This window comes from Lutra lutra, chromosome 6 (genome assembly GCF_902655055.1).
Source record: "Lutra lutra chromosome 6, mLutLut1.2, whole genome shotgun sequence".
Lineage (NCBI taxonomy): Eukaryota > Metazoa > Chordata > Mammalia > Carnivora > Mustelidae > Lutra > Lutra lutra.
In genome coordinates, this window is record NC_062283.1 from 16,327,579 (window position 1) to 16,352,696 (window position 25,118).

General features: G+C 46.4%; 1 protein-coding gene across 2 annotated transcripts in view; it reads left to right on the forward strand.

The window, feature by feature from the left end:
- NEDD9 (neural precursor cell expressed, developmentally down-regulated 9) overlaps positions 1–25,118 on the forward strand; it is a 195,899-nt gene that overhangs the window by 126,688 nt on the left and 44,093 nt on the right. Inside the window, exon 1 of one of the 2 annotated variants that reach the window (XM_047731934.1) lies at positions 20,604–20,787. The exons of the other annotated variant lie outside the window; for it this stretch is intronic. Coding sequence (XP_047587890.1) covers positions 20,776–20,787 — 12 coding nt within the window. The 5' untranslated portion in view covers positions 20,604–20,775. Of the gene's footprint in view, positions 1–20,603; positions 20,788–25,118 lie in introns of those variants that run through there. 2 annotated transcript variants of the gene reach the window in all.

The following is a 25,118-nucleotide window of genomic DNA, read 5'->3' on the forward strand; positions in this document are numbered from 1 at the left end:
AGGGAGAGTGATGGATCTATTTTATTCTTTGCATACAATCCTCAGGATAACGTTGCATTTACATATGCACTCAAAGCAAACTTATGTCACTGCCTATTATGTTCAAGAATAGACTTTGGTGATCATTTTTATAATGTTCCCACAGAAGATTTAGAGTTAAATTCTAAAATAATACCATAGTTTCCTATACACAAAATTTTACATTAAAAAAGAGTAAAAGTAGAAACCAATTTTGAACATTCTAGATAGGTTACCATGAATATTCACGATGTAACTCACCAACACATGTGTTTGTCCCAGAGCATGGGGTTGTGCATGGAAAAGAAAAAGCATATATTCTCCAGCAATTGTCCTGGAGGCCTAGGATTTTTCAGGGAGGTGGACATAAAAGTAAAGAATGAGCCATCCTCCCTGATCAAATTTGTCCTTCAGAAATCACAACAGCTACAGAGAACTTACTCCCCATACCCTCAGTGGAGGAGGCTAGATTCTTGTAACTGGGGAGGTTTTGTTTGATTTCATTACACCTTTTCCTCCCTTACAATCCTGCAAAGTGAGACTTTTTTTTTTTTTAATCATTATTAACAAGACTTAAAACTCAGTTTGATGTGACAAGTTTTTGTGAGTTGAGTGATCACGCATATGTGTGAATGTGACAAAACCAAAATAGGACATTGGCTGGACAGAAAACTAAACGGGAACTTACTAGGACTAAAGTCGGAGCATTTCCTTTGACCATAACCTCATCATTGTCTCAAAGTTCTTGAAAGAACATGTCTTGGCTTCCTTGGTACTCAGCTGTTTGCAAGGAACTCAGATCATTGAGATAAACACAAACATTACTGTGTTCCTACTGTTTCCCCAAAAGATAATGTTCCTAGGTGGGCATCAGTAAGCATTAAAAATAACTAGTTCAGGGGCGCCTGGGTGGCTCAGTGGGTTAAGCCGCTGCCTTCGGCTCAGGTCACGATCCCAGGTCCTGGGTTCAAGCCCCACATCGGGCTTTCTGCTCAGCAGGGAGCCTGCTTCCTCCTCTCTCTCTGCCTGCCTCTCTGCCTACTTGTGATTTCTCTCTGTCAAATAAATAAATAAAATCTTTAAAAAAAATAAATAACTAGTTCAAAGCCTAGTTTTCCAAAAGAATGATCTCTGTGTTGAAATTGAGGGGTGGGGGATATTTCTCTATCATCTCTGTTTCTGGTTTTTCTTTCTTCCTCCCTGACTTCCTCGCTCCCGCTCTCTCCCTCCATTTTCTCTCTCTCTTTCTCTCTCTCTCTCTCTCCTTTTATTTTTTTTCTCTCTCTCCCTCTCTCTCTCTCTTTTGGGGATATTTGACCCAGAGTACAAAACCAAGTCACACACAGAAATAAACCATATACTTGAGAGACAGCTTTTTCTTGGAAAACAGGTCTTGGCAGGGCTAGGAATGACTTTCTTTTCAATATTTGTCACTTCCAACTTTGCATATTAAGATAGTAAAGCTTTGCATGTGTAGAAGGTTCTGCATAATTAAACAGTGTAAGTGGCGTGGAACTAAGATATCTATTTCTCTATAGCATTTCTTTGACCATGGAACAGGGTGCTTCCAGGAGGCCTGGGAAAAGGTCAACCATAACTTCCAGGGTCTTTAACGCCAATTTGCTGTGAATCATGTTTTAGTGTGTGTCTGTGATTGTGTGTGTGTGCTGGGGTGGGGGGTAGGGCGTGCGTGGAGGGCCTGGGTGCATGGGTTAATTTGTCTCACTCCCTTTAAAGGCAGAGACTGGCCTACGCAGGCCATCAGAGAATTATATTAGCACAGGTTTGCAGAGGCATTCTAATTAAGTAGAGATAAATGAGCTACCACGAGGTAGAGACACGAGCTGGTTCAGATATTTCAAAAGGAAGCTCGTGCTCCTTCGCTTGATTGGCATCCTCCGAGAGCCTCCAAGGGCCTTTTTTGATTTTTGTATTCTCAGCTGCCACTGGGCCAGAAAGTTCATGACATGCTCGGGCTGGTAGAAAATGAGAACACCAGTTGTCCCTGGAGAGGCCTTGACTGTCACTGCCAAGCCTCGCAGGCCAGACCTGAGCCGAAGATCTAGCAAGGGCGGGACTACGGTAGCAGAGGAGTCTACCACTCAGGGCCTGAGAGCAAAATGCAGCCTGTGGTTGGCAGGAGTCAAGTAACAGGGCCTAACCAAGGGGCTGAACAGAAGCGCGGGTATGGGAGAGACATTATGTGAACTGATCGCTGGAGGTAAGGGGAGAATCGTGCCCTTTACCCGCTCCAGAAAAAACACACATATTCGTACGAACAGATGCACAATTGTGCGCATGTGCATGCACGCGCGCACACACAAGTGCACAGGCTCATAGTGTGGCGGAACCTGCGCATGCGCACCCGGGGGCGCGCACCGCGCCCCCACCCCGCCCCACACATACAGAGGCTCATGTTGAGGCAGGAAGCCGAACGGAGCCCACGGCAAACATATCCCTGGAATTGAGCCACAGAGAAATTAGTGGAAGACTCTGGGCAACTAGAATACAAAGGGTCATTTCTTTGTGGAAACACCCAAAAAAAGGGTCATATTCTTCTATGAGGCCATACCGATTCCCAGTTTTGCGTTGTTTTTTTCCCTCGTCACGCTGCTCCTAAATCCCTGGAGGGGTGAATGCCTGTCTCCGAGGCTTGGGACTTTGACCGGTCACTGGAACCTACTGAGTGGGAGGGAACTGGGCACAAATCGGGAAGCCTAGAGTCAGGGTGCAAGGGGCTACAGAAAATAAACGGCCTCCGACCTTTCACCTCCAAACCCGGGCTGCTAATATGGGTCCTGCCAGCCTGGGAGGGGAGAGAGAACCAGGAGAGCTGAAGGTGCTTCTGGACATAACTTCTTCCCAAGGAAGGTAGCTATTTCCCCTACAGCCTGAATTTGAGCTCCTTATTTAAGTACCCTGGGCTCTGCCAATGTCCCTATCTGTTTAACACCATCTCCCTGATTCCGCATCATAGATATCCCATTAACAGAGGACAGCAGGCCAAGGCAGGTGATTTTAGCAAAACAACAACCATGACAACAAAACACCTTTATTCCTTGAAAATCCAAATTAAGGAGACACCTACCATATAACCCATCATCTCCTTTAATCTCCTTAGAGCAGGAAACTTCTGGAGACATTTCCACAGGTGGGAGATCCAGACACAGTCAGTACCTAGAGAAATTAGAACAGGGCACACCGACTCACAGTTAAAGATCAGAGTTAAAGTTAGAAAGGAATTTGCAGGTGTGTGGTTTTATTTCTCCGACCCAGGGGAAGTGCTGTTTTAAGGTTGTTAACCAGGGGACTGAGCCTGGAGCCTTATGAAATGGACTGGCAAGTGAGAACTTGGAAACGTGGAGGAATGGTAAAGTTGAAAGGCTCTTCAGGGCTCAGAGGAATAGGGGTGGGGGGATGGTAGGCTGTGCCCACTTCTAGAATCTCAGAGCTAAAGTCACAGTGCATTCCCCTATACACCCATAGGGGACAAAGACTGTCAAAAAGTGTTACTGGACTCGGCTAACCAGTCTTTCTCAGGGACCTAGGAGAGGAGGGAACCCTACTGGGTGGACGTTAGTATGCTGGGGAGGAGGCAGCTGAACATTTGTGAGCAGAAGACTGGCGGCCAATGGCTCTTTGGTAGGTTCAGGATGACTCTCAGCCCTAGCAGCCTTCCTCCTCAGTGTGTTAAGGACATATAATTGTGCTGAGGAAAAAGGGAGATTGCTGGAAGCTACCTTGAGAAGGAAACTCAGGAAGGGTGGCAAATGGAAATTCCAGCAAGGCTCTAATACCATTTTCTTCTTTTCATGGGGTGTCAAATTAAATTTAGGATTTGGCAACTATGCTTGTCATGGGGCTCTAACTCTTATCCAGAGCCAACAATTTGCAAAATTGTACAACTTGACATCGTTCCCGACCTCCAAGGACAATGGCTGTTTGGGAGAAAGACCAGCAGGGTCTGGTCGTGGCATCAGGCACCGTCGTGGGCTGGAGAAAACCTGAATCCCTGCAGACCTCATCAAGCCCTCCGCTAATCCCAGGCTGCTTGCCTCCAGACTCTTCATAAATGAGAAGAAATTTAACTTCTACTTTGTTTAAGCCTGTCCTAGGGTTTTTCTGTTACTCACAATCAAATCTAATGCTACTGGACTCAATAAATATTCACTGAGTGACCAACGGACCTAACGATGATTCAGTGAAAAAAAAATGAATGAATGAATGAATGAATGCAGTTCCAGGTGCCCAGCTCTAATTCTTACCCCAGTGAGGCAATAACAAGACAGCTGTGGCTCCTGCCCTCACACGCCTATGACCTCGTAAGAAAGCTTGACTTTGAACAAGTAGTAACAAGTGTGTTGATCTGTAGGCGAAGTGCGGTGTCCAATGCTGGCATATAACCAGGAAGCTCCAGCGTAGTAAGCAGAATGACATTTCAGATGAATCCTGAACGCTGAGCAAGAGTCGGGAGGGAAAGTGCTGTCAGCCTTGCGGTGACAGGCAGCACGTGGCACAGGGGACCTGGAAAAGGCCAGTGTCTGTAGCACCTGTGTTCCAGGAGAGACACGAGGGAGAGAACCCACCATGCTGTGTCCTCTGAGCCGTAGACACACAGAGAGTGGTCTGTGGACCAGCAGCTCCAACTTTCCTGGGAGCTTGCTGGGAACTCAGATTCCCCAGGCCCTACCCAGGCTATGGAAGCAGAGCTGCATTATTTTTAATTCTTTAAAGATTTTATTTATTTATTTGAGAGAGAGAGAATAAGAGAGAGGTAGAGCAGGGGGAAGGGTAGAGGAATAGGGAAGAAGAAACTCCCCACTGAGCAGAGAGCCCAATATGAGGCTTGATCCCAGGATCCTGAGATCATGACCTGAGCCAAAGTCAAGAGTCGGTCGCTTAACCAACTGAGCCACCCAGGTGCCCCCCCAGAGCCGCATTCTAACAAGAGCTCCAGGAGACGGGCTTGCATGAGAAAGTCTGAGAAGCTATGGTATGGGTCACATTGGAGATTTATGTTTTGTTTCATTTTGTGTTGTTACTTTTTCTTGAGAAAATTGGGAGGTGACTCTTTAAGCATCAAACGAGCACCATTGGATTGGCCATTCTAAAAGAGAGATTCATGGGAGGCCTGAGTGGAAGCCCAGAGACTCAGGGAGTGACGAGAGTGGCCCCAGCTATACAGCTGGGGACAGACAGTACAAAGGGATGATCATAGTTTGAAAGATACATGCGAAGCGTAAATATGAGCACTAGCGATAGGTTGTCAGCTGGGGCAAGGAGATGCCAGCTTTCTGACTTGCTACCACGGCCGGATGTGGAGCTATTCTTCTGGGGAGCTCTGGAGAATGAAAGAGAGCCAGGGGTCCGTGACTTGATGTGACCATGAAGAGTTTCCGTGAACACTGATGAACACTGGGTGTAAATCTGTGGGACTGTTTTCATCAGGGCTCTACCAGAGAAACAGAACTAATACGACGTGTGCAGATATAGAAAGAGATTTATTTGATGGATATGGCTCATGTGTTTGTGGAGGGTGGCTAGGCCAAAATCGGATGGGGGATGCTTAGGAAAGAGTTCAAGTTCAAAGGCAATCTGAGAACCAGGAAGAGCCAGTGCTGCGGATGAAGTCCAAAGGCGGTCCTCAGAAATCCCTCCTGCTCAGGGAAGGTAGACCTTCTGTTGTATTCAGGTCTTCAAGTGTTTAGATGAACCCCACCCACAGAAGTAAACACCCTCGCAGAAACACCCAGAATAATGTTTGACCAAATATCGGGACAAAGTGGCCCAGCCAAGTTAACCTATAAAATTACCCAACCTGGAAGACTGGAGTCTTCGGCATGGGGACGGGTGGCTATGGAAGCATTGTGAGTGGAGGGGGCATTGCCTGGGGAGAGAAAACCAAGGGAGAAGCTCAGAGCCCCGAGGAGAGTCAGTAAGTAATGGTCAGGGGGAAGAGACAGCAGGTAGCTGGCAAGAGAGACAGCAAAGACACTTGACCAAGTCCTCAGAGACCCGCCCATCAGGGACAGCTGTGTGCTGGGCCACCCGGAGGGCAAGACTGGGCCTCTGTCTCCCCTCACGTGAGTTACCAGAGCTGGAGAAGGTCAGAGGAGCTCTGGCTTAGCGGGAGGCTTAGTGCCAACCGGGGAGCTGATCTTGAGGTCTGGAAGAAGCTCCTTCTGGACGAAGAGAGGCTTCAGGGAAGCAAAAGGCCAGAAGTTCCAGTGGCTTTTCCATGGAGGCCGCAGAGACTGGCAGTGGAGCAGCCTAACAGAACAGCAGACCCCCATTCCGGTGCAGGCAGGGAAAACGTATACCTGCCCCTGTTTTCTGGCTGTTTTCCGTGGAAGAACAATTTCTTCATCAGGGTATGTTTTTAGGACCAGTTCTAGGATCCATGGCTGCACAGTGTTCAAAAGAAATAACGCAGTATCAGAGCATGGGATCTGAGACCAGCAAGCTTTGATTAAACCCTTGCTGTGTGTCTTGGGGAGGACATTCACTTCTCTGAACATCAGATTCCTTCCTCATCTGGAGGATCCGATTCCTAGCTCCTCCTGATCCTTACGGTTTAGATGACGTCCTTGTTAGGCTGGACCCGGCACATGATAAGACCTTACAAGGTACATACCAAGAGAGTAATGTCCTTGTCCCTGTAAGACAGTGTTTCTCTTCTCTCTCTAAAGCCTTCACTCCCCAACCCTTTCTGACTCACCAGACACTCCCCTCCGCCCCAACTTTTGCTTTCCCTTTCTGTATTCAATTACCATTTTTTGGTTGTTATCGCTCTGCATTCCCTCGAAAGAATTAAATATGTATGTGCATTCACACAACCAAAGCGATCCTTTTCAACACAAACAGAAATTTTAATGAGCAATCTCATGTTTGTGCCAGCTTTTGGAATGCTGCTGGGAAAAAAAAAAATGCATGAAGCCCATTATAATTTGCTATTGCCAGGCAGAAATTAGATTGCTGGCTGTGGTTGCCAGGGTAGGGAGGGACAAGGAATGGCGAGACTGCTGTAGGGGAGTGGGTTTCTCTTCAAAGTGATAGAAATGTTCTGGAATTAGTGATGATGTGTGCTACAACCCTATGAGCATCCCCAAAACCACAGAATAGTACAACTGAAGATGGTAAAGTGTATGTATGTGAATTGTGGGTCAATACATACAAATGGCTATTGCCTAGGTCAGATAGGGGATTGCCTGCTTCCAAGGTCAGCGGTCATGCAGACATTGAGGTACCTACCCCAAACAAGGCACAGCCAGGGGTTCACAAGTGATACACAGCAGCCCCGTGATGCCACCGTCCACGCCAGGCTGTGAGCATCCCACAGGATTTGGGAAAAGGACTCATCAGTAGAGGCTGGAGTCCATGTCAAAGGAGGAAGTGAGGCTTAAGCTGAGGGTCGCCCAGGAGAAAGAAATGGACTTGAAGAAGTGAAGTGGGACACACTCCAGAGAAGATTCCAGAAGGAGTGAGAAACCATGATGTTCCCTTTTCTCCAGGAAGACTGGCTCCAGGGAGGGGCAGAGGATGTGGAGAACCAGTCTTGGTCAGATAGGGAAGAGCCACATTCGATAGCTTCTTGCTGCCCAAGCTTTGTGTGGATTTGGGAGAAGATCCAGGACTGAGTTCGAGGCCCCCGAGCCATGCTAGACGGTCCCCTGTCATTCCTTCTGAGGCACTGGGTCACCTGCATCCTTCATATCACAACATAAAGATCTCCTGCTGAAAAGGAAACATTTCAATGGCCTGGGCTTTGCCATTTTTTTCTTTGACAAGAGTTGACTAAATTCTGTTGGAGAGAAATGAGGTTTCTTTGTTTTAAAGAAATGCAAAGCTGCAGGGCGGACGGGGAATTCCTAGGTAGCCATCTTACTGTATGTGGGTGCGAAGTGTAAAACCTTCATTTTTTGGTAAGCTGAGCAAAGCCTGGGTAACGTGGAAGCCAAATGCTTATACACAAGCATTAAATTCCACTTTGAAGATGCAGGGCGGCCTTCGTGGGCATATCTGGGGCCGTGAGGCTCCGGCAAAAAGGCTGACACAAAGTCTGGATTTTTCTGTGACCAAGTGAACTGGTCAAGTGAGCGGGTCAAGCCCAGAGCCCAAAAGATCAAGTAGAGGTGGCTCATTCCCAGGACCTGGGACAGACCTACCTTTGCCACTTTGGTGGGTGAGCACGTCAGGGAGGGAGGACTTAACGTGTCTCCTGAAACCTCGCGCCTCTGCCCTGCTGGCGGGTTTATGTCCATATTCTTAGATTCCATTTTGCTGGAATAGTTGGTAAGCTTCCTCCAGAAGTCTGAGTCTGTGACATTCTGTATCCTTCAGTACTGACATTATTAGTATTTCGTTAGCGGTGTAGTAGAGTATGACAGCCATTTAAATACCACCACCACCCCACACCCTAAAGTACTTGTTTGCTCTGAAAAGAAGTGGTTTGGCATAAGGTGCAAGTTTTTAAATATCCATTTTCCAGACCTCTCTGTTAAATTTATATACATATACATATACAAAAAAAAAAAAAAAAAAAAAAGGCTAAACCGTGTGGAATGCTCCTAAGTGAGTATTAGTGTTTACTGGACTTCTTATTCTATCTTATGGCATTTTATAATAAAATATCACCAAGCTCATAAAGAGGCTTTTTTTTTTAAGCTCCATAATCTTTCTAACCATAACAAAAGGGCGGTAAGTACATTGTACAAGAGCGCGATGGAAAAATGTGCTAAAATATTTCCATAAATCAAATGTAGTACTTTGGCATTGACTCTAAAGCATTAAATTTAGTAAATTAGAACCAGATGATTTTAAAATAGAAACTTACATAACTTTACGGTGTGATTTTTTTTTTTTTTCCTACACGAGTTTATCTTCATGAAGTCCCCTTGGCTGCTACCGTAATAGGTATTTAAGAAGGAAGAGCAGCATCTGGGTACAGTGATCTTTGTAATTCCCAGGGTGCCTAAAATCTGCTGGGCAATTAGTAAGCATCGGTGGTTGGATGAGTGAAATCTCGGCAGTGATTAACAAGTACAAGTTAATTGGAAAGGCGATATAATATAAATATTTACACAGATCTATAGGTAGACGAAACACTGCTACCCCACACTTCATAGTAAAAATATGTCTGGCTTTTCCTTTCCTTGTGAAATCTGTGTCTCTCAGTCAATGAATTTGCAATGAAAGGTGGATCTGCTTCTCGTTTGGGCCACCATGACCCCAACTGCCATCACGTTGGGACGTCCCCGTATTTAAGTCTCTATTCTATTTCCGCCATCATAGGAGCCGCAGAAAAAGGACATTTTCTGTCCTTGAGAGGACAAATTGTGTGTCCTCTCACACACAATTTCATAATGTAGCTGATATCTTAAGGACAAGCTAGGAATTCGGTGCAGTACATAGACCAAGAAAATCCTAAGTGTGGTGTCACATTTAGGACATACATATGAATAAGGTACAGTCTTTGCCCTTTAGAAGAATACTTTCTGGCAGAGGGTTAGTCAGGACACCGTAGCTGCAAATAAAAGAAGCTCAACTCTAAATAGATTAGGCAGAAAAGTGTGTTCATTGCCTTATGAATTGGGTTGTCTAAAAAATGAACGTCAGGTATGGCTTGATCCAGAGGCACAGACAACAGCATCAGTGTTCTCTCCATTCCTCCACTCCAAATATCTTTTGTTTATTTTTGCATGTGGACTCACTCTCTCTTGCTATAGACACTCTTACAATGAGGAAAAGATATTCACGACCAAATGTACATTTACACATTATGATCCAAAGAAAGAGAGGTCCTCTGTCTCCAAGCTTCTTTTACAAAATCTCAAAGAAGATCTCAGGTTGGCTCTGTGAGTCACATGCCAATTTCTTGGGCCTATCTGCATGGACAGGGGGATACCTTTTATGGATAGATCAGGCATGAGTGGTGGTTGGGGATCTTCATTAGCAGATGAATGGAAAGAAAGGTATTTATGCCATAAATATTGAGGATGTGGGATGGACATGGCTGATGGATGTGGGAAGAAGGAAGGGAAAAAAAAAAACGAAAGATCAGTCTGAACTTTTGATTCAAGCACCTGAGACATAAGCAGCATCATAAATAGAAATAGAATAGTTAGAAATGGACACTGTTTCAGTGGGAAGTTCATATTTATGTTAACCAGAGTTCTCCAGAGAAATAGAACCAAGAGGCATGAGTGCGTGTATGCATCTGTGTGGAGAGAGATTTTAGAGAACTGGCACATGATTATGGAGGCTGACAAGCCCAAAATCTGCAAGGCAGGCTGAGAAGCTATAGATCCAGTTAAGAGTTGAAGAGTTGATGCTGCAGCTCAGGTTCAAAGGCAGCCTAGAGCAGAATTCCCTTCTCCCAGGGGGACTTTTGTCTCTTGGGACCTTCAATGGATTAGATGAGGCCCACCCATGTGATGGAGCATAATCCGCTTTACTCAAAGTCTACTGATTTACATGTTCTCGTCAACAACATAGCTTCAAGCAATGTCTACACTCATATTTGACCAAATATCTCGGCACTGTGGCCTATCCCAGTTGACATATAAAATTAATTGTCACAATACGTGAATAGGGAGGTACTTCTGGACTATTTGGGTGTGGTAGGAAGTGAGTTTGGGACTCAGAAGACAGGTCAGGAGATCCGATTGTCATCTACCCAAGAATGAGAGTGAAAGTCGCTACAGAGGATTGATACATAATGGAACAGCACAGAAGAAAACCGGCTGAGGGCAGAACCTGGCTTAGGTCCTGCCTGGAAAGGAGACTGAAGTCTTGGCGAGGGCCATGGAACAGCAAGAAGAGCCTGTGGCCGTGGAGGTGGTGATGGAGACATTGGAAGCCAGGGAAGGCAAAGGGTCCAGGAGAGCCCCCAGCGTGGGCAGAAGAAGGCTCCTCCAAATGTGACCAGCAGAGCCCCGCCCACCAGGCCACACACCGCCCCGCCCCAGGTCCACTGCAAGAGTGAAGTGGAGAGAAAGCCCTTCACAGCCCAGTGGCAATTAGAGGGGGGCCGTTTTATATCCCTGGATTCCATAATAAAGACAAGAGACAAGGCTTGTATTTCAGACATGTTTTTTACTCCATTTCTCTAGTAATGTATTGCTAAGTACCTTACACCACAACGGACTGGTGTGTTGTAAATGATTTGGGAATGGAAAGTCCCAGTTCGTCCCCATTGAAAGCCTGAGAGACGCTGGCCTGAATGTTGATCCACGGAGTGGACGGCAGAGGCAGAGGAGACGAGGCCCGCATGGGAGGTCAGGCTCCAGACTGCTCACTCTGACACTCTGGCCATGGCGAGCGGAAGAAAGAGAGTGCTCGGCCTGATGCTGGGGGAAGAAGTGCCCAAGGGAAGGCCCAGAGGAACTAGGGGGTATAGTGGTCCCTGGTCGCTCATCCACAGTTACGAAGGATGAAAGTCTAGAGTTCTTTCACAAACCCTGACCTGGCTTGGCCCAAGGTAATGCATATTCTTCTTTTACCCAACTTGGCGTGAATCTTTATACATCTTCCTGCTCAAATATGAATGAGTTTGCCTACAGGAGGCTGGCCCCGGGCCTACTGGGAACTGTGTAGTCTGGGGAATAGGTCAGTCTGTTTTTTAAAATCTGAAATATTCGGAATCCCATAACACATCTGGCCTCTGGGTTTTTGAACAAGGAACTGTGGCTCTCTATTTAGGATAAGGAAGTCCTGAATGTACCCGGAGAGAGAGCAGGATATGAGAGATTAGGGTTAAAATGAGAGAAGGTGGGGTGGAAGGCTGAGTCCCAGGGTGGGCTTAGGGGAGAAGCAGAAGCACAGCCCTGACTGGGCAAGGAGGAAAGAGATTTGTTTTCCTGGTGACCAAAACGGCATGGGAGATGGCTTTTGAAGATGTAAGAGTGATTTCGAGGTGACGATATCTGGATCAGGGGAGCACGTGGCCCCAATCTTCTAGGGGCAGAATGAGCAGAAGCCTTGCGTCTTCAACCAGCTCTCTAGCCACTCTGAAGACCAGAGGCTCCCAAGGCTGGCCAGGGCATGAATCACGAGAACCACAGGCACCAAAGTTCTAGAAACCCTTCACAACACCCTCTCTTCTCCACCCTCTCGTTTGAAGTCTCAGGGTGCCAGGACGTAAGCGAATGATCGAAATTTACACTCAACCTCCGTAAGCCCCCGTGGTGTGAGTGAGGGAACCTCAAGGTCTCGGGCAGCCTCATTAATTAGCAGGGCTCCCCGTCGGCTCTTCGAGGAAGAGAGCTGCTCTGCATTTCTCAGCTTCAGTGGGCGGAAAGGAACGCGCCGTCCACACTCCACATGGCAAGTCAAGGGTGGACGCCCGTGTCTCCACCGCCGCCCGGTGCCCAGCCCACGCTGGAGAGGCATTCCTCTCGCAGACAAAATAAAAGATTGCTGATAGCTGGAGCAGTTTGTTTGCTTTCTAAAATGAATCAAAGTCTTCAAAAGCTTGGCTTGAATAGTGCCGTCCCCACACCACATTCCTCCAGTCCTGTCGCCCCCCCTCCAACACCCCTCCAAGGCCGCCGCATTACTCAGATTCCTTCCCCTCTCTCATCAGCGCCAGCTGGCGGCCACTGGGGCTGGCTAGACAGGCCCGATGCCCTGGGACAGGGCCTGCTGGATGCTCAGTGGCCCCAGCTGGTGAGGGCAGCAAGGGACAGGAGGCCACCTTCCTTGGAGGACTGGGTTAGCTGACCCCTTTCAGGGCCAGTGGGGGCTGGGGAGGAATGCATCCCCAACCCCTGAAGAAATGCTTTATCCTGTACCTTCCAGAAAAGTGGTCATCTGGTGTTTAAAACCCCCACCCCGCCCTGCTCCCTGATTCTTACCCACCCCACCTCCACTTCCATCTCCCTCCTCCCCACCCTCACCTGGAGCTAGGCTGGAGGCTGGATGCGAAAGGTGAATTTTAGTGGCCAGTGTGTCTAGAGAAATAGACTGGAAATAGAACCCCGGGCCCCATCCAGGCACGTCGGGCTTACAGTCCCTAAGAGTCTCTGTTTACTACGCCTGGACAGGAACACAAAGCAGAGAGGCAACAGCGTATCATGTCATGTTATCACATCACGTCGTAGATATAGATGCAAGGAGAGAACAGGAAGACTTCAGACTTGAGAATGTATAAAGGAAGAACAAAAGGGAGCAGGAAGGAAGCTTGGTGCGTTTGTCCTCTCTTACCAGATACGTATCACATAGCAATGTCCTTGTGGTGGGTACATCCACCCAGCCACCTTCTGCCCAGGCATGGGATTTCTGTCTACATGTTTGTGGCAGATCACCTTGACCTTTGTAAAGATCCGTGGTCTGCCATTTCTAGCAGCAGAACAGACTTCAGTTTCGCATAATGAATAGTTTATTTGGACAACCTGAAGCGTGAAATAACAGGATACCTTACAGCAAGAGAAAACGGGAGCGAGCCTTGCCCGCATCCTGCACAATTTTACCAGTAAAGCCCTTTTGTTCCACCGAATGTCATCCGTGTGCCCAGCTGGAAACATTGAAAGAGCAGAAATGTAAACCTTCGCACATTCGTCTTTCTCATCATTTCAGCCCTAAATTAACTCCCCAAATCCTTCACATGGAGAAAATCCTAAATGCTAGAATGGAGCCTCATCCTTGCCTATCATATTTTACTAGACTTGAGCAAGGTTGCTTGACATATAATTTAATCTGTTTTGTTTTTTATTCTTTGTGGGGGGAAAGGTAGTAATTAAGGATTCCAAAGTTATAATAACACTATTACGGATGTATATATAAAACATCAAAAACTTCACAATTACAGTTTTTCCAAAATCACGTCCAGGTATCACCCATAATCACCAGGGGCGATTTACAAGGGGTCTATGTAGGTTTTTAATAGCGTGTTGATGATGCAGGATTTCACGCGTCCTTTCATAGGTTTATCGAGGACTGATGGGGTCTAAGACAAGCCATTTTAGCACTTCCCCCTCAGGAAAATTAAAAGCCACCTCGAAGAATCTGTGACAGATGGCAGAAGGCAGTGGGAAATGGGGTTGGGGGAAAAGGACGGTTGATTTTTATAAAGGAAGGTCACAATGATACACTGTTAAACTTGGCTCAGTAAAACAGGGCGGTGAGATCTTGTAAAGTCGTCACAGTGTGGGAATCCATCACGTCGCGTTGTAAAGAGAACTCTAGAGGAATCATTTCTATTCTCTGCCATTTAGAGTCCCACCCCTCCCCAGTGGCTCGTCACTGAGTGAGAGTAAGAAGTCAGAGGGCACCAAATCAGAAGTAATTTGGGGATCATGAGTCAACAAGCCTTTTTAACAAATAGCATCCTCCATCTGCAGAAACAAATATTGTAAGACGATATTTTGAACAACTCTTTCAGAAAACAGAGTTTATCCTTCAGACACTATTGTTAAAAGGGAGGAGGTAGGAAGAAAAACTTAAAAAATAATAATAATAAAATCGTTGTTAAGGGAGGGGATGGGTGGAAAGGGTTAGGATTGGGTGGCCTTCCTGGGTCTCTTTTATCAAAATATTAGAGGCGAGAAAGTGAATGAACACTCCATTTCCCGGCACACGAAGAAACAAGTGTTCGAGACTATATCTGGAGCATCTCTTTAATAATAGACTTTCATTCATTCCAAGAACATGACCAGCTCAACAGATTAAAAAAAAAAAAAAAAGAAAAGCTATTGCCTAGGGCGAGAGATGTCCTTTCCCCTGCTGGTTGAAAAGTGACTTATTTTTTCCATGTTGGTATCAGTGAAGGCTGGGAGCATGGACAAGACACAGGGCTCTGGGAAGATGTACCACGAGACTCAGTTGCCTCCATAAGTCTTTCCCCAAGTTGCTTGAAATCTCATCGCAGAAAAGCAGCTCTTCCTCCCAGGAGAAATAGTAAGGGCAACACCTAAGCACTAAATGACAAGCCATACATGCCACACTGTGTACGCAATCATCTGGGAGATCTTTTTAAAAATGTACAAATGCCAGGTTCCCACCCCAGGCCCATGGAGCGTTCATAATTGCTTTGAAGAGGGTCAGCTTTGGAAAGCACCGATGCAGGGCAGAGGTAGGGAGAGACACAATGGCTGGGGAAGAGATCAGCAATGGAAAGGAAAGGTCTCATGAAGGAGACGGGGTGCAAACAGGGGAAAGATGGGATCTAGAGAAGCACGATGATTTTTTTTTTTTTTTTTGAGAAGCACGATGATTAAGGGAGATGGTCTAGACAAGCGAGGCTTGATAAGGTGTGTCACAACTTGATAGCTTGCTCTTTATTTGTGTTTAGTCCCACTCCGCAGGACAAGCTACCTTATTGAACTGACTGACAAGTAGGGGCTCAGATAATGAAGACTCCCAGGGGATATTGGGGGCCAGTAGGCATAATGGCAAGGACCCACAGACTCAGGAGCCAGAGAGCCTGCCTTCCCACACCAGACCCCCACCCTCCCCCCTGGAACCTTGTGCAAGGTATATGACCTCTCTGGGTCTCCAATTTTGTTACCTGTAAAATTAGGGTTGTCATACTAGAGAAATACTCAATGAAATCATGTTTGTGATATGTAGCACTGTGGCCTGGCAGCTGGGAGGGTTTCCATCAAGGCTGAGTATGACAGGGGTTGGTGGCTCATCTTTGTTTAGGGAGGCCTCTGGAGATTTGCAGAATGGAAAAGTTGCTGTGTCGGATTATTTTTTGAAATAATTTTGGTTTTTGTAGATTGTTTTCAAACTAGAAATGGTAACACATGGCCCTAGAAGGGGTATTTCTAGATCGCTTCTCTGTCGATGTGGAAGGATCTATACTTGAGTCTGAACTCAGGGATAGATATATTTTGCAATATTCTAGACTATGGGTCAGCAAATATTTCCTGGGGAGGGCCAAACAATACACTGGGGGGGGGCAATTTACAACCACCCAAGCCTGCCATTATAGCTCAGAAGACACCCTATAAAGGAAGGGTTGCCTGTATTCCAATAAAACTTTATTTATAGACACTGAAATGTGAATTTCACACAATTTCCACAATTCCCAAAATATTATTCTTTTTATTTTTTTCCAACCATTTAAAATGTAAAAGCTATTCTTAGCTCATCGGTCATACAAAAACAGGAGGCCCACAAGCTATAGTTTTCAGACCAAACCATGTCCAAGAGCCAGAACCAGAAACAGGCCTTGAGTTGGTTCTGAAAAGTTGCATCTTATCTCCACTTCTTATCCATGTAAGCCACACTACTGCCTTCAAACTCAAGTTTTCTCCATTCCCTTCCTGAGTATCACACAGAATTTCCAGACAGTAGACATTCTTTGAAGTTACTTCTGTCCTCTTCTTCCTCCATTCATGTAGCAAACACATGAGTCCCTGTGGGGCATGAGCCTGCCCGGGACACAGAGATGAACGAGATACCACTCTGTCCCTCTGAAGCGCACCTTGAAGCTGGGGCCACAGAGATCAACCAATATTATGGTACAATGTGGAAAAGCCTTATAAGAGGGCCGTGTTCCAAGAACAATGGGGGCATAGTGAACGGTGGGAGGAATTAGTTCTGAAAGGAGGAGGTGGGCAGAGTGGGGGTTGTTGACGAGGAAGCACAAAAGGGGTAGTGTTGGGGCTTGGCTTGATAGCAGACGTGTGAAGGGAGGACGCGCTGGGCAGAGGGACCCATCTGTGCGAAGTCAGGACAGTACAAGGGTGTCTTGGAATTGGTGAGTCCCCCCAGTCTGGCTGGAGGGTGGGATGGGGGTTGGGGGGATGGGAGGGGATGAGGCCAGAAAGGAAGGGGGGGGTCAAATTATAGTCTATGCCAAAGTCGGCAGATTATGCTTTTAAAGGCATTGAAGGGTCCCTAGAGATTTTTAATCCCAGTAGCCATCTGAGGCGCTCTGAACTCTAGAAATTAAACAGGTAGCGTTGTGGAAGATAGATTCCAACAGGGAGAGAAAGCAGACCGGGAAATGACAAAGGAAGGACTGGAAAAGATCAGATGAGAGAGACAGAGAATGGGCCTGAAGCAGAGATTGCCGTTATGAGCCAACGTCGCGGCACCCTGTGCAAGGCAACTAGCCTCGGGGTAGCTGCGTCCCCTTCCGAGGGACTGCTCTAGACTCCTGAGCTCGCTGCCTGACCTTCCACATTCTGACCTTGCCTTTCACTCTTAGACAGCAGCCACACGGGTTCCTCCCAGGTCGTGCATAGGAGAATCTCTTCCCTCCGGCATCCTCTTGATTTCTTGCCGTATCCACACCCGGGTCCAGCGGCAGCTGGAAAATCATCTGGACGGTGCCTGGTGCCATGTCCCTTGCTCCTGCCTGTATCAGCGTCTGGGGAAATAGAGCCTTTGGCCGACCAGCAGGCAAGTGGCAGGGCTGAGGGCTGCCAGCGTGTTGGTGAGCACAGGGTAGCTGTTAAACTAACAGCTATCTGCATTATGTAAGCTGCATTAAGACCACAGCTCAATATTTTAACCAACAGCCTGCTGCCCTTGAGTGTTTACACAAAGGGTAAAAACACTGAGAAATAGATCACATCATTCTCTGCTCAGATCAGGCCGATGATTTCCTCTGGTGCTGAGGAGAGAGTCCGGCTGCCACCACCCAACCTGTCTGGGTCTCCTCCACCCGAAGCCCAGGTCCCCGACTCTAGGTACACTGGCTTGGATGCTGGTCTTAAACATACCAAGCGCACGCCCTTTCCTCTGTCTGGAATGTTCTTTCCCCAGATCTTTGAGTGGATTCCTCATGCCATTCAGATTTCTGCTTCGATATTACCTCTCTAGAGGAGCTTCCCTGACCACTCTCTAAAAGAAGACGCCTCCCCACCCAACCCTCATCTGTTTTCCTTTAGCAATTTTCCCTGCTTAATTTTTCTTCATGGCACTTATGACTCCAAAACTGTATTACATCTTCATTGACGTCTTGTCCCGCTCTCCCAGTAGACTGTAAGCTCCGAGAGGGAAGTGACTTTGTATGTCTGGGCTGCTACTATCACTTCCCCACCTGAAACAGTAGCTGGGAGGTGCTCATTCGAGCTATGCTAAGTTAGAAAGCCGTTCTCTACCTTTTACTGAATGCTTATCATACTTAAAATATTGACAGCAGTCTAACAGTTATAACAGTGGTAATTAATATAATTAAATAAATTTTGATTATTATATTATATTATATATAATATATGCTATATATTATTATATAGCATAATAATGTTCTACAATATAGCAATAAAATAATATGTGATGAGTTTAAGATGAAATAATAACAAAATATTAATAAGCAAACATTAATTAAGATCTTACTATGTACTGGGTACTATTAACTTCTAGGCACATGATCTCATTTTTTTCTTAATATTTTGTTTATTTGTAGAGAGACAGAGAGAGAGCGCAAGTAGGGGCAGAGGGAGAAGCAGACTCCCACTGAGCAAGGAGCCTCATGTAGGCCTCGATCCACCGACCTTGGGATCATGACCCGAACCGAAGGCAGATGTTTAACCCACGAAGCCACCCAAGTGCCCCCATGCATATTATCTCATTCATACTCATAATTCCAGCAAGTAGATAGTATTATTTTCTCTAGTTTATTTTCAGGGCACCGAAATCAAGACATTAAGAAAATTTGTTGAGATTCTAACACAGTTTACCCGACTCCAAGATAACTAACGCCAACCCATACTGCCCTAAAATGAACTTCAGATAGATTTAAGGTGTCTTACCCAACAGGAGAGAAACAGGAAAGCAAGAGGGCCACTTAGCAGGAATTAAACTTTCTAGCAAGAGAACAAAATGACAAAAAGCCCCAGCAAATGCTTTGGGGAACCATTCGAAAGCCCTGAAAAGGAGTGAGATAGTGTTCACCTGCTCAATGGTACTCATCAAACGAAATGATTCAGCTTTACCGCTTAGGAAGGCAAAGGAATGTTATCTCGATCTTCTGGAGGCCACAAGACTCATCTTACAGATGAGAAGGCCTTTGACTGATCCAGGCAGACACCAGAAACAATTTCCTGCACACTAATGACTCGCCCAGAAGACTGTGGGACTGTCAGGAAGATCCTTCGCAGTGTAGTACGCCACATGGCTTGATTTGTGTTCAGAAAGACCTTGCTCAGGCTTACTCAGGCTCATTTTCAGTCCAAGGCTAAATGAGGAAAAGCAAAGTCCAAGCTGAGGCCCGAACGGGTGTGTCAACCTCATTATGACCGCTGGGGTGGGGGGTGGGGGGGGCTTCTGCTCACATCCAGGGAATCCATGCCATATTAAACTGATCTAAAACTATGAGCCCTGTATCTGGAAACCACTTTTGCAGGACAGCTGCTCTCCTGTTCTTTTTTGTTTGGATCATAAAAGTAAAATTTTAATCCACTGGGAATTTGTGGGGGAGGGGAATCAAACTGATTCTGATCCAACTAGGTCAGGAAAAAAATACGAGCCGATTTTTCCATCCCAGTCGTGTAGTCTGGTTGGAGCCCATCCCACTCAGGGACAGCTATTGTCTGCAATCACAGAGTCTCAATCCTGAGGCCCAGTGAAAAGGAATTTCCCCCTCTATCAGCTCTATCCTGCTGTAGAGTCGCTAAAGGTTACTGTTTTCTGTCTTCTCCTGGGTGATCTCTTTCTCTATAGAAATCATGAGGCTGAGCCAAAGGTTCTGTGCTTCACTGGACAGACTGGTCTTTCTTAACCAGGCTCATCAAACAGGGGGCATTTTTTGTTCCCCCGATAATAAGTGTTGGTGGGTTAATGGGTCATCTTCAGGAGAGAGATCAGAAGGAAAACACTGCAGTGTTCAAAGCTGGGGCTAGAAACGCCAGCCATCAAAGGACACAGTGCTCAGTGGACAGCGATGATGTATAGGGCGTGCGCGGGCCAGCCTCTTCGGGATAGGTCACATCTAACCTTTATCCTCCACAAAGCCAGAGGAGATCGCTGAATGCGCTTGACACTCAGCCCTCTGAGGCCCCGGTGAGAAGCCGGCCACGGAAGCCCGGGTGCCTGTGCTAAGGGAGCTCCTTTTCACTGAGGGAGAATTGTATTCTGGTTCCTCTGCAGACTGAGGTCGCAAGGACTTTGAACATTGAAAAGAACAAAAAAAGCAAACAGCCACAAAAAAAGGGAGGGGGGGGAGAGAGAGAAAGAGAGAGCGATATCAGCAGGGGTAGTTAGTAAAAAGGGGCCCGGAGACAGAAAACCTTTTGTTCCCAGAATTCGTTTCATGTAGAGATTGGGAGGTGAATGGCTCTGAGATGAAATGGGTTTATGAAGGAGTTGCTAGGTCACAGGAAGCACGACTGTCAGACTGCTCTGTGAATTCGATTTCTTTCAAAGTTAGGTTAATCTGAAAAAGAATCTCCTTTTCCCGGTTTTTTTTTTTTTTCTTGGAGGGGGAGAATGGGGTGAAAAGCTCGAGAGGGTTCCCCACTTTGTTTCATTTTCCACCCTTTCTGCTAGTGTAAAAAGAAATAACCACAGGACAAGCTGCTTTGTGGGTTTTCCGAAGTTAAGAGGTGGGCGGAGCCCCGCGCTACCTTGGCCCGCCAGCCAATGGCGAGCGATATGCAAATGATGTCTGCGCTCTGCCGGTCTCAATCAAAACAGTGAGCTCAGAGGCTGCTCCCGAGCTCGGCGCGCTGCGACAGGCAGAGCCGCCCGGACCCGGGCCGTTCTCACTTTCATTTAGCAGTGCACTCCATGGAGGGCCGCACTCGCCAGGGCTTCATGCAGTCTCAGTAGTGTAGGAAACCGGCTCAACTCTCCGCCGCCGAGATGAAGTATAAGGTAAGCAGGCGCCTCTTCCGTAAGGTTTCCGCGTGCGCGTGCGTGTGTTGCCCACTTGACAACGCCTGTGCAGGGACTCCCACCGCCACCACCACTTCTGTGCCCCGGAGAGATGGGTCTCCGTCACCAAGGCTGGCATGCAAGCAGGCAGGCAGACACCCAGTCTCTGAGCCCCACTCCGGAACTTCACGGCAGACCCGGGTCCATCTCCCCTGAAAGTTTTGGGAATTCGTCTTAAAGGAGCCGCGGGAGCCACTGGAATTCGGAGGGTGTCTAGCTTGAAGGGGAGTTCAAGTCTCCGGGGCTCCCCCAGGTCTGGCCTCCACTGTCCCGGAGCCTTAATGAGGGAGGAATCTGAACTGCTGAGTGTCTCAGACTGGCTCTTAACAGCAGTTTTCAGCCTTTGCCTTAAGCATTTGGTATGAGAAGCAGTTTGCCTTATGGATTTCTGGTGGGAGAAATTAAAAGCCGCAAGTGCTGTTACACAGCCGATGGTGGAGATTTCTGACATCCTTAAATGATACTGGATAATAAGAACAAATAAGTATCTGCCATTTCTTGAAAATACTTTCATTTGTGTTTGAATGGGCTGAGGGTCTGAAGTGTCCAGCCAGCTTATTGTTCCCGTAGTTTACAGAATGTCATGCTACCTTATTCTTCCGTGCATTTTGCTCCCTTGTTGTGTATTCTTGGCAAAAGGATTATAACTTGCTCGGAATATCCTTATTTTGTTAAGGCTCCCTCATCTGACCAGGCAAGCAGCTTCCAGACATGCTGTACTTAGAAGCACATTGCAGTGCATTGGGTGTGACTTCTAGAATAGACATGAGACCTAATGCTTTCAAACAAACATGCTATTATTAAAATGACGGTTGGCAAGGTGGCTATGCTTTCCGACTGACAATTTGTGTTACCTGTCTAACCTTCAGGTTTGTGCTAGCTGCGAGCCGCTTTGCTTCCTTTCTGAATTATGTAGCTTCTGGCCCATCCTTTTTTAATGTGAGGTTGTAAATACTCAGTTCTGGCTAATAGCCACTGGCTAACCTCGGTGATAAATCTTTTCTTTAAAAGCTATAAATCGCGTTGAAAAGCTCTAAATCAAGATGTCGAAAGTCTTTATTATAATGCATGAGTTATGGTTCCCCATGAAAAGGTTACAACTATGTGAAGACACAGGTATCAGTTATCTCTGTGCTGTTAGCTTTCCATTATTATTATTATTATTATTCCATGAATTCTCCATAGGAAAGAGCAGAGGAACGAATAATCCTGAAGATTCTTACTACTTTTGACTTTAGGATGGAACCAGCAACAAATCTTTCTACCTGGCAGGAAAGTTCCCCTTCTTGAAGTGGTTCACCCCATATTTCCACAGTCCCTTATTTAGAACACTGATTGGCCTAGAGAGTCTTGAGCCTACAATGATTTTTTCCCCCTCCTATCCCTATTGCTGAATGTTTTTAGTCTCATAATAACCACCTTGCAGGGAGAAAACAAAGAGAAAATATGTTCATATGTTTATGATTGGAAAGCATAAATGGTGGAAATCAACGCTGAGTACCTTGATCTAGAAAGTGACAGAAGTGACAAAGTCTAGGATCACTTTTATTCAGTGATGTCATCGTGTTTCATTTTACTCTTATGGAGAGAAAAAATCATAGCAACTGATGAAATAAATTGGGATTGGCATTCATGGGGGAAAAACCCTTCTCTTTGCGAGCTCTTACCAGTGTTGATCACCCTGCCAGGTGGTGTAAATATATGGTTGTGATTGGCGTATGTTATTAGCTTTTTGTCACCAGAAAAAAACACTGATTTCTCTGACAGGCCAAATGCCAAATTGACACCTTGGGGTGACTGTAAAATAAACCAATGAGTGAAGAAATCTACAGTCCTTGACTTACAAAGCCTGTCCTCTCTCTAATAACAGAGTTATTATTATCTCTATTTCAGGAGAAGATTTTGTCATTTTAAGTAGAGGACATGATGCAGAGGTAAAGGGATAAGAAATATTATTAAGAGTTACTGTGATAATACAGGATTATCAAATTTAACCCTTCCAAAAACCCTATGAGGTGGGTGTTATTATGTACTCATTTTCATGTGGAAATGGTGGCACAGAGAGGCTAAGTGGTTCGTCGAAAGCCACACAGCTAAAAAGTGGGGGAGCTATTAATTGAACCAAAGCAATCTGGCTCCAGGACTTGTGACTTTAAACCACTATTAAAGAAAGAAAGAAAGAATCAGCTGTCACCTCCCTGAACTGTCCTGTGTGACTGCTCTTTTTGTCCCCTGGGAGTTTGAAACTATTTCATCTCCAGGATTCCTGCAAGATAGATTCTCTCTCTCTCTCTTTTTTTTTTTCCAGCTATAACTCGGCAAAATAAAGTGTACAGCACGTTTGACAGTTATTTGTTTAATTGGAGCCACTCCGGTAGTAAAACCAGATAATTATTCGATTGTAAAAATCCTGGAGTCAGGAATTATCTTTGAAACCTTGTGTCGCTCTGCCTACTATAAATGTAGCACAGTCAGACTTCTGTTCACCCAAGAGATTTATAATTCAGCCACTATAAGATTTTTTTTTAAACCAGATTATCTGGTTTGTCTGCTTCAGGAAACATAACCAGAGGGCAACCAAACCCCCAGTCATTCTGCACTTCTCTGCAGCTCCAGGCCGGCCAGTCGGCCCTGTATTCAGAATAATCTTGAGAAGTGTGGAATGTAAGCTCTTACTGATGAACACAGCAGTTCTGGTGAGCACACATCTAGCCTAGCCTGATTTCATTTCATGGTTTGGTGGTGGTGGTGTTCTGGGGAGGCTGCCGCTTCCTATGGACTTTCTGTTCCATTTGTCTTAAGAGGCTTCAGTCCCGGGTTCTGTGATGGGAAACAGTAAATCGGGCCACCTGCATTTATGAAGAACCGTCACAAGCCCTTCCCCATAGCAAAGTAGGTCCTGTAATGGGGGTAGGGCTCCCACCTCAGTGGTGGTGGCTTGCCCAGGGAAGGCTCCCACCGCCCCACTTTTTTTAAAGATTTTATTTATTTGACACAGAGAGACACAGTGAGAGAGGGAACACAAGCAAGGGGAGTGCGAGAGGGAGAAGCAGGCTTCCCGCTGAGCGGGGATCCCAGCATCCTGGGATCAGGACCTGAGCCAAAGGCAGCTGCTTAACCCACTGAGCCACCCAGGCTGAAGCCTCCCCTTCTAAGGTCTCCACCGCCACCTTCTGCCAGGAGAGGGACTGCAGCCTACAGGCCCAGCTGTGTTTGATGGGAGGCCCTGAGACCCCACCCACTTTGTGCAGGCCCAAGCCTGGCCAGAGCTCAGCCAGCCTTGCATCTCTGATTTCTAATACCTGAGCAGCTTCTGTGGCTTTGCCCAATTAAGAACCCTGGGTGCCTACCCTAAAACTCTAAATTATGTATCGAGGCTACCATTCCACAAATTCTTTTTTTTTTTCACTGAAGTATGGTTGACAACAAATGCACTGTTAAATGTTTTGAGGTGGGGGGGGCGAGTACAGGTGGAGCTTACACTACAGATAAGAAAACTGGATTCGGGAACGCAGCTCCTTGTGTTCTGGTCGGCTGTGGGCAAACAACGTGTGTGCCATGAAATGCTTTTGAGGGGGACTTTGAAAATCCTCTTACTCTCTTGAGCTACGTGGAGGGAAAAATGATTGGGGGTCTTGAGGCCAGTGGACACTGTCATGTATGACTTCAGGAATCCCCCCTTCTTCGCTGTGACATGTCGGCTTTGAATTATGTCTTCTCTTGGAAGTGATTTGTTGCCCTCCATCTCCAGTCCCTCACGCTCCTTTTTAAATCTTAGGTGAGAGGGGCACCTGGGTGGCTCAGGGGGTTAAGCCTCTGCCTTTGGCTCAGGTCATGATCTCAGGGTCCTGGGATCGAGTCCCGCATCGGGCTCTCTGCTCGTCGAGGAGGCTGCTTCCCCCTCTCCCTCTGCCTGTCTCTCTGCCTGCTTGTGATCTCTCTCTCTGTTAAATAAATAAAAAGTCTTTTTTTTTTTTTTAAGATTTTTTATTTATTCATTTGACAGAGAGATCACAAGGAGGCAGAGAGGCAGGCAGAGAGAGAGGGAGGAAGCAGGCTCCCTGACGAGCAGAGAGCCCGATGCAGGACTCGATCCCAGGACCCTGAGACCATGACCTGAGCCAAAGGCAGAGGCTTTAACCCACTGAGCCACCCAGGTGCCCCAAAAGTCTTTAAATCTTACGTGAGATCTAGGAATTTTAAAAGCACCAAAAGATGTTTTAATAGTAACTGAATTGTTGATGGATGGATGTATTTATTGAGCAAACCCA